General features: G+C 43.1%; 1 protein-coding gene across 1 annotated transcript; it reads right to left on the minus strand.

Moving 5' to 3' along the window:
* Positions 1–7,440: 7,440 nt before the first annotated feature.
* Positions 7,441–9,156, minus strand: LOC116460143 (integrator complex subunit 15). Its single transcript, XM_032753980.2, is given in 3 exon segments — positions 7,441–8,318; positions 8,390–8,934; positions 8,936–9,156. Coding segments are annotated over 3 exon segments (1,347 nt in total). The 5' UTR covers positions 8,968–9,156; the 3' UTR covers positions 7,441–7,548.
* Positions 9,157–10,279: the final 1,123 nt, after the last annotated feature.

The raw sequence follows: 10,279 nt of genomic DNA on the forward strand, positions 1-10,279 counted from the left end.
CTGACCTCAGGTGATCTCCAATTGCCTGCCTTGGCCTCCCAAAGTGCTGGATTACAGGCATGAGCCACTGTGCCTGGCCTACATTCTACTTTTAAGTGAGAACTTCCTGAAAAATTTCTCATCTCCTATGCAACATGGTAGTAAAGAATGAACATCTTTGGTTTAAAAAAGGAAACTGTTGAGTAAGCAAGATAGTTACTTTAACTTTAAAGTATTTGAGTATATTTATCATAACATTGAGGGATAAATGTGAAAAAATATAATGAAAATATAACTTTTTAGTTACAAGATGATCAGTTAATTAAGAAACAAAATTTGCAATAATCATACCACTGCTGATTATTATAAACCTATTATATTTCAGGATTCACATAATCCACTTCTAGAATTCAAAGAAAAAAACCCATCCAAAAAGTAATAGATTAGATTATATGTAAAAATCGACATGTAATAGATTAACGTAAAAATGGACAATTTCTGCATTATACAATAAAACTGTGTTTTGAAGTATAGTATATTCATAGAAAATTTGAGGTACAGTAAAGCCAACAGATCAGGAGATGGCTGCCATTGATAAGATAACTGGTTACAGTTCCCAAAAGGCAGGGGCATGACACACCATGGGAGGTCACATGAGAAGCACCAGGGTCAGTTAACAGTCAGAGGGAGGGAGAGGGACTGTGTACAAAGACCTTCATTATGGTTTCTCAAGAAAGAAACAGGTGAGACAAGATAAGCAGGCTTAGGATTGGCTAGTGTAAATAATTTCAGTCAGTTCTGGGGCCTAGGGGGCTCTCCCTGGTTGTCTGGTGCCTGATTCTTGGGTTATTAGGACAGGTGGATAGTGGCCTGGAATGTGAAAGCAAGATAAAGGAGGTGGCTGGTATGTGGGCCCTGGATTTGTTTGTTGACATTTGACAAGTATGCTCAAAGGTGAGTCATTTACTATCTCTAGGAATTAGTTAGTTAACCGCGGAATGGGCCAGCTCCTTCAGGGTCAGCAAAGCTCCAAGAGGTCAAAGCACCAGAATAGAAAATAAAAGACATACTTAACACATTCTACAATACCAATTTCTAAAAATATAATATAAGCTTCCCAATGTATAGAATATGTTCATCTTAAATAACTCTAGACCGAATGACCACTTATACCTAATACTCCCACATGGTCACAAATTGATATCCTCACTGTCTCTATTTCACATGGCAGTAAGATGAGAAATAAAGGAGCCTCAATTCTTACATAATTGTAATTGTTTTATGAGAAAAAGAAGGGTTAGGAGGTAGAAGTTATAGAATAGTAATTATTATAATAAAAAGTTATTTTTCCTATAGGCATTTCAATGTAAAGGTACTGCTTTTATTATAAATGCAGAGCTGAACAACCAAAATACCACTGGGCAAATCCAATATTTGATTATATCTAGTTTTTTTTTAAGGTTTTTCTTTTCCTATTATTACCACTACTCTGTTGTTGGAGAACACTGTCTTTATATATACTTCTCAATGTTTTTCACATTTATCATTCAATGTTGTGATAAAAAAACACAAACTTTTTTTAATTTTAATTTTTTATTTTACTTTAAGTTCTGGGATACATGTGCAGAACGTGCAGGTTTGTTACATAGGTTTACATGTGCCATGGTGGTTTCCTGCACCCATCAACCGATCATCTAGGTTTTAAGCCCTGCATGCATTAGGTATTTGTCCTAAGACTCTCCCTCCCCTTGCCCTCCACCCGCCGACAGGCCCCGGTGTTTGATGTTCCCCTCCCTGTGTCCATGTGTTCTCAATGTTCAACTCCCACTTATGAGTGAGAACATGCTGTGTTTGGTTTTCTCTTCCTTTGTTAGTTTGCTGAGAATGATGGTTTCCAGATTCATCCATGTCTCTGCAAAGGACATGAATTCATTCTTTTTTATGGCTGGAACACAAACATTTTTGAACAAAATAATCAAATTACTGTCAACAGCATTTTTTTAAAGCAAAGAATGCTAATTTTTTTATTACCCTGTTGTTGTATAAGGAGGTGAATAATTTTATTCACCAGGAAATTCTCATGTAAGAAGGATACTCTTTACCAAGGAGTTTAGTGGCGATTAGGGTTTGACCAAGAGGAAGGAAGTTCTAGAGAAGGAGAGAAAGAAGATAGAGAGGCACCTTGGAAGGAAAGTATCTGGGAGAGTTTCAGGAGGGAAGTGAGAGTGAGAAGAGGCTCAGAGACGCAGCGACCACTGAGGAATTTGAAAGAAGTAGAAAGAAGAGGCAATGGAGCCTCCTCATTGGTCTTGGAACTATAAAAATAACATCTGGAATCATTTTCAGTGACTTTTGTGGTGTTCTTTTTTTCTTTGAATCCTAGAGCTGGATTATGTGAATCCTAAGGTATAATAGGTTTATAGGAATCAGCAGTGGTATGATTATTGCAAATTTTGTTTCTTAACTGATTCTGTTGTAACCAAAAAGTTCTATTTTGGTTATATTTTTTCACATGTATCACTCAATTTTATGATAAATATACTCAAATGGTTTAGAGTAACTATGTTGCTCACTCAACAGTTTCTTTTTTTGTTAAAGCAAAGGTGTTAATTCTTTGCTACCTTGTTGTATAAGGAGGTGAGGAGTTTTATTCACCAGGAAATTCTCATTTAAAACGAAAATGAAGCCTCATTTGCTATTTTGTGTCCTTAACTGCTACAATATGGTACTTTTCAACGTAAGGAAATTTCTTTGATTAGTATAGTGATTTTTTTCTATATTGAGTTGAGAAATCGTTTATTTGGAGACAATTAACTTTTCCTTTTTATATATATGTTCAAAGCTTTTTTTTTCTGATAATTGCTACATTTCTATTTTGAGTAGTATAGTTTTGTTCTTTTAGTGGCTTGTAATATGGTTAAAAATATTATACTTTGTGCTTTCTTCCCCCTTAACATATGTTTATAATAGACTTCAGAGATGTTTGTGTATTTTCTATTTCAGATGTATGGTTTAAATAACTATATGGAATCTATAATAATTACTGTTCTTTGAGAATCTAATCCATGTGGTTACAAAGCAGTCATATAACTATCTGATACTGGTGAACCTGGAGAACACATTTCTTTTTAAGTTTGACTGTGTTTTTGTCTTGATAACATGCCATTTTCTGGCAGTTGTTCATCAAACGAGATCCCCATGAATTAGCCACTGTAGGCATCAGACATTAAGTAGGTATTAAAGGAGGCATCCTTCTAATAAACTTCAGGAATCTTTGGAGTTTGTGAGAAGAGGAAGAAGAAGAAAGAGCACAGCCCCTTTCCCAGATGGAGGGTGTGGCTGGCCAGCATTACCGTCTCAGAGCTGGCCGTGACAAGTGCCATCTGCCATGGCAGTTCAGCTCTGGCCTTTTTCCAGAATGGCAACGTCAATGCTATAGTTCCCTGTGAAATTGGAGAAGTTAATTATACTTTAAAACTTTTTTCTGTTGCCTTAAAGATGCTGACTTTGGTTTATAGGTAAGTATACATGTATAAAATGCAAGAATTACGTGATGAATTTTCACTTGAACGTGGGCATTAAAACTAAGTTCTAGAGCCAGATTGGTTGAGTTTGAGGCCTGGTCCTGTTGCTTACCAGTCCTATGACAGGGGAAGTTACACAATCCTTCTGAGCCTCAGTTTCCCATCTGCAAAATGGGAGTGGTAACAGTACCTACGGCACAGTTGTGAGAGCTAAATGAAATTGTGTAGGTAAAGCACTTAGGAGCACACAGTAAGCATTCAGTACATGCTATTATTATTATTATTATTATCATCAATATCACCAGGCATTTAAATAATAGGCTCCTTTATTACATTTGAAATAATTTGTTGCATGGTATAATGGGAAGATCACTGGACTTGGAGTCAAAATCAATGGTTTCTTGGTCCCCATTTTACTATTATTATTCCTCTGTGATGCCTTGAGCATGTTTCTTATCCTCTCTGGGCTCCAGCTTCCTCACCTACAAAATGGAATCAGATAATGTTTAAGTCCTCTTTCAATATATTATTTGCTGCTTTTTATGACTTCTATTAAAACTTACAGTTGTCTTTAAAAAAAACCCTGCCCTAATACTAAACCTACACTAGTGGTATCTATACATGCTTTCTCTCTCTGTCTCTCTCTCTCTCTCTTTTACACACACACACACACACACACACACACACACACACACACACAATCTTTCTGTGGGATTTACTTTATACATCCCTAGGCTGATGCAGAATCATTGAGCAAAGTGAAAATTGTATTGGATTTTTCTTAAGGTCATAGTGATACTGCACTGCAGAAAATGACTAGTGTTTTCTAGCTTAATACACACACACACACACACACACACACCCCTCAAACCCCTAACATCTTACAAATAAGACCTTTCCATATGAGTCCATAATTTTTTGGCCTTTCAGCCTGACTGTTTTTTTTTTTTTTAGATGGAGTCTTGCTCTGTTGCCCAGGCTGGTGTGCAATGGCACCATCTTGGCTCACCGCAATCTCTGCCTCCCAGGTTCAAGCAATTCTCCTGCCTCAGCCTCCTGAGTAGCTGGGACTACAGGTGCACACCACCACGCCTGGCTACTTTTTTGTATTTTTAGTAGAGATGGGGTTTTGCCATGTTGGCCAGGCTGGTCTCAAACTTCTGGCCTCAAGTGATTGGCCCACCTCGGCCTCCCAAAGTACTAGGATTATAGGCGTAAGCCACCGCGCCCAGCCTAGCCTGGTTATTTTGATGTAGATAAGTTTTGACTTAGCCTTCAAAGCTAACACCGTTAATCAAACAACTGACACTAAATATGTATGTTTTGAAAAAAGTTACCAAGGTAGTTTGGGTTCTCCTGAAAATTGAGCCTGAATCAAAGGCTTGGAGGAGGGGTGACCCCAGAAAATAAGGGAGTGGAGAGAGGTAGATTAGGAAAGAGGGAAAACTGATACACAGGTGAGTTATCCAGGTGATAGGAGTACAATTCCACGTGGATCTCTGAGTAGTGTGGGTCTCTGAGTAGGTAGCCTCTCAGAACTGTCTCTCTGTTGAATGAAACCCTGGGGCATTCACCATCCACCACCAGTTCTGTCCATCCATTGGTTGGAGTTGCCCTAGGGGTGTTAATTGCCTTGTACTTCCAGGCTGTGTTTTGTGAGGGCCTGGTGGGCTCCTGGGAGTTCAGTGAATGATTTGAGGCAAGATGTGGAGACTAAGGTGAGGGTGTCGGGTGGGCTCCATAGGCAAATCTGAACTAGCAGGAACTGTTTACTGCAGCTGTGACCGAAATCGGAGGTGAGTGAAGAGAATGGGACATAGGGCACCAAAACAGGCTGCTACAATTTCCCTTTAATGTGGCCACTTGCTGTCTCACCCTGTTTGGGACACCCAACTTCTCCTTGGGCCTCTTGCCCTCATTGTGGTGGGAGTGAGTGTGAGGAATGGGATGGGGGGGGCACTGGGGTGAAGGTCAGGGATATCCATACTTCTCTGGTGAAAAGTGTTTAATTTTAAAAATGAAACTGTTTTTACAATGGTATATTATTGTGATGTGGGGGTGAGGGCAGGGGAAAGGCCCAGAGACAGCGTAAGGCTGAGGGTGAGGTGCATGCAATGTCAGAGATGTTTGTTTGAAATATTACTAGACAATAAAAAATGGTGTTTCTTTATTTTGATGCAGTGTTTTGATAGGATTGACAAATGGCAGGCCAAAATGTCATACCTTCACCCCCCCCATGTCAAAATGCCTGTTCTGATCAGCAGGGTAAGCACATTCCATCTAGCTGGATCTAAAAGAACTAAAATGTAAATGATTTTGGATAAGATAATATTTATGCTAAGTTTTAATTGTATATATTTAAGGTGTACAACATGATGGTTTATATACCTACCTTGATATACATATACCTAGTGAAATAATTACTACAGTCAAGCAAATTAATACATCCATCGTCTATCTCATAGAGCTACCTTTCACGCACATGTGCTCGTGTGTGCGTGTGTGTGTGTGTGTTTGTGCACCTGCTAAGAGTACCTCAAATCTACTCTTTTGGCAAATTACCCATCTATAATACAATATTAACTATAGTCCTCATGTTGTACATTAGATCTCTAGACTCATTAATCCTGTGAAACTGCTTTATGCAAATGTTTGTATTGAAAAGACAAAGATACTTGGAGATGCATATTTGGGTGACATATCATTCTTTCCATAATTATGAAAAGGTTGGTCAATACTTTGACAGAATCATTTGGATAATGATAATTCATTGCAGGCTAAAAAAAAATCCATGTGACTCTCAACTTTTAAAAATTACCAGATAACATTTGTAATAGATACTGCCACCTCTCCTGGCCCCATCACTTCTTTGATTCTCATCTTTTCCTTCATTCCTTCTCTCTTCTGTAAGAAAATTATTTTAAAAATATATATCTTCATTTATTGTTTTTCCCCAGTAAATTTACCACATTAGCCATTTTTAAGTACAGAGCTGTTAAGTACATTTATACTGTTGGTTGTGCAAACACCACCATCCATCCACAGAGCTATTTTCATCTTGACAAACTGAAACTCTGTATCCATTAAATAGTAGCTCCCCATCCCCATACCCCAGCCCAGGCAACAACCATTCTACTTTCTGTCTTTATGACTTTGGCTACTGTAGGTACCTTGTATAAGTGGAATCATACAGTATTTGTCTTTTTGTGACTGGCTTATTTCATCTAGCATAATGCCCTTGAGGTTCATTTGTATTGTGGCATGTATCAGAATTTCCTTCCTTCTTAAAGCTGAATAACATTCATATATATACACACACACACACACACCCCAAATTTTGTTTATCCATTCATTTATTGATGGGCACTTGGGTTGGCTTCTACCTTTTAGTTGTTGTGAATAATATAGCTATGAAAATGGGTATACAAATAATCTCTTTGAGACCCAGCCTTAGTTTTTTTTTTTTTTTTTTTTTTTTTTACTGTTTAGAAAAATTTATTTGAACATATGAAAGGAAAATTTAGACACCCCCAATAAAACTGAGAATTTCCTTTCCGAGGTGAGGGGAATTCCTGACAGCTTCCCTGAGCAGTGCTGCACATAAGCTTGTGGTCACTACGCAGCCTGGGCTCAGCTCACGGGGCTGCAGAAGGAGCCCACTTTTTCTGGCGGCGACACATCGTCTTCACGAGGAAAGAGGCCAGACACACGGGCTTGCACCTGTGGCTCCTCCCGTCACACTCTTCGCCACACAGGCTGTATGTCTGAAATGCGTAGAGAACAGAGGCTCCCGGGATCGGCATGTTTTGAAAACGCACGCAGCAGGCTCTCGGCAGAGGCTGGACTCTTCCCTTCACCATCCAATCTGGACGTCAAAGAATGCGACCGGGTGGGAAGCACCTGGACTCCGTGACACTGAGACGGTTCTGCCGGCGGGGAGGGGCTGCCGGCCCCTTCCCCGAGGTTCTCTTCTGGGGGTCTGGCCACCCCTTCCTTCTCGGAAGGCTTCGTCCAGCGAGGGCGCAGAAGGCACACGCGGGCCAGCCTAGCGGATGGGCCTGAAGGGAAACGTCACGCCCGAGATGAAGGTGTGCCCGGGGTGCGTGGGCAGGGCGGGGTGGGCGGCGGGGTGGGCCGGGACGGCCCCGTAGCCCAGCGGGGGCATGTGGATGTGGGGGTAGAACCCCGGGGGGAGCGCGGCGTGAGGTGACTGCTGCACGAGACCCGAGATCACCAGCTGGAGGAGGTTATTATGGGGCAGCCTGGAGCACAAGGTTCTCAGGTCATCTCTCGTGCACAGCAGAGCTCCTGAGGCCATGGCCACCTGCAGAGCCTGAGCCAGCCGGTCCAGCGAGAGCTCGATCTCCTGGGAGGCGTTGAGGGGGTTCAGTTCATCCGCCAACCTGTTCATCTCCTCTACCAGCGGGACCATGTGGTCGAAGAGGATCAGCCCCAGGCGCCCATACAAATTCTTCTCGGTCAGGTGCAGCTGCAGCGTCATGAGGACCTGCAGGACGCTGAGGTGGAGTTTTGAGTACAGGAGGTGGGAGTCTCTGTCCATCCCCACGCCCGGGTCCTTTGTGACCTTGTTGCTGACGTGGCCATTGGATAAGGGGGGCTTCTTTTTCCTTTTATAAGCCAGGGGGGCCTTCACGCACCAGCGGATCAATCCAACGAGCGGGGTGAGCTCTAAGAATCCTATTGGCAGATTGGCCGCAATCGGAGTATTTAAAAAAGTGATGAGAATCAACCTTGGGTCCTCAAAAATCCAGGTGACAATCATTTCAAGCAAGTCCATAGGTGGGATGAGGTCATCTGTGGTCCCGACTGTCAGGAGGCTGAGGGAGAATTGCTTGAGCTCAGAGTTCAAGACCAACCTGGACAACACGGCGAAACCCCGTCTGACGACAGATCATAGAGCGCAGTAACGGAGGTGATGAACTGGCAGCAGAATCTTGGGCTGGCACTGAATATCTGCTTCAGCGTCTGAATGGATCCCGGCACCAAACAGCAGTAGTCATCCACAAGGGCCTTGGCTAACCTCACACAGTAAACCACGGGCGTCCGCTGAAGCCAGGAGGCGGCACACTCCAACACTGGGATTCGACACACAGCCACTGCCATGGAGACCAGTTTTCCCAACAAGCTCATCCGGCTGTCATCAGCTTTGTTCCCTTGAGGGCTGAAAAGGGATGAAAAAATAATCTGCCGAACAGAGTCCTTGGTTTGCTCCTGGAAATAATTGCACATGATTTCAAGAAGTTGAAGCTCCTGAAGTGAATTCAGTCTCTTGGGCTGCGCACTGCGCTCCTTGGGCACCTGAAACACGAACTCCTCCAGCAGCTCCACGGGGCCCTTGTCCACGATGGGCAGCGGCGCACTCTGCAGCTGGCTGCTGAAGTAGATGTCCAGGTGGTACAACACCTCCTTGGCGGCGCAGCAGCGAGTGGCGGATGTCGCTCATGGTGCGGCCGCCGCGGCCCCCGCGCCGAGAGCGTCTCACTTCCGCCCGGGGCCCGGGGCTGCGCCGCTACCCGTGGAAACAAAGAGGCGCGACTCGGGCCTGGGCTGCGGCACCCGCCCGCTTGCCCGCCTGCCGCCGCCTGCTCCCTGCCTGCTCAGGGGGCCATCGCCGCTGCCGCCGGCCAGCAGGCGCCCGAAGGTCCGACTCCCAGCCTTAGTTCTTTTGGATGTATACCCAGTCGTGGAATTGCTAGATTATATAATTCTACTCTTAATATTTTGAGAAACTGTCCTTCTGTTTTCCATAGCAGCTACTCCAGTTTGCATTCCCACGCACCGTGCTTAAGAGTCCAAATTTCTCAATGTTTCCTGTTACTTATTATTTTCTGGTTTTCCGACAGTAGCCATTCTAATGGATGTGAAACACTCTCTCTCCTCTAACTGGTACGGGATGTGAGGATTCCAATTGCTTGGAATCAGTTGTCCCGGAGAGCCTCTGGGTAAAGAAAGCCCAGTAGCTCTTGGCAGTGTGTAGTCACAGAAACAAGACACAAGATACACTGAGCTGGAAAATGCATTGCTGTGCAGAAGTTCATTGGGATCACACAAAATAGGCTCACCGCAGTCATTTATTGTGTTTTAATAGATTCGCTCAGGATAAATGGGAACCAAAACCTTCAGTTATGGTGCTGTGAGAGGCATGAAGAAAAGCTGTCTACCTTGGTTTTGCTCCAGTAGTTTTGCAAGTCAAAAGTAGTGAAGATCTAGATACTCTGGAGGGTGTCTGCGGAGTGGGGTGGTGAGCAGTTAAGCTTGCTATGAGTTATACTTCGGTGAAATGCGTCCTTGGAACAAATGCATCTATAATTCTCATTAATGCTTCTCACAGAGCCTTACGGCAGTGAAAGAAAAATTTCCAATGTGACAGCATATTCGAGGTGTGGCCTTGGGGTTTCAGCCAGCTCCAGCAGCATTGGCTTTGGCCTTCATTTTTTTTTTTTTCTTTGCTTCTGGTGAGGGTGATTCCAGGGCCTTTTTAACTTCCTGTCTATACTTGTGGCTCAATCTCTTTGCACACAAGGAAGCAATTTCTACTCTACGGGAAAGGTTCATTTCCCCATGACCCCCACATTTTGTTTTTCAAGTGCTCAACAACTGGGAACAAGTTTATTGTCATCCAGGTGAGGCAGTTAAGCGGGAGTGTCACAGCAGTATTTGTGAAGGAAGGGGCTTAAATATGGGTAACAGGAATGTGATGTGTTTACTCCGGCAACAACCTAAGACATTAAACTTCCTCTTCTCCTGATCCTACA

Source organism: Hylobates moloch, unplaced genomic scaffold, assembly GCF_009828535.3.
Source record: "Hylobates moloch isolate HMO894 unplaced genomic scaffold, HMol_V3 SCAFFOLD_20, whole genome shotgun sequence".
In the NCBI taxonomy this organism is placed as follows: Eukaryota; Metazoa; Chordata; class Mammalia; order Primates; family Hylobatidae; genus Hylobates; species Hylobates moloch.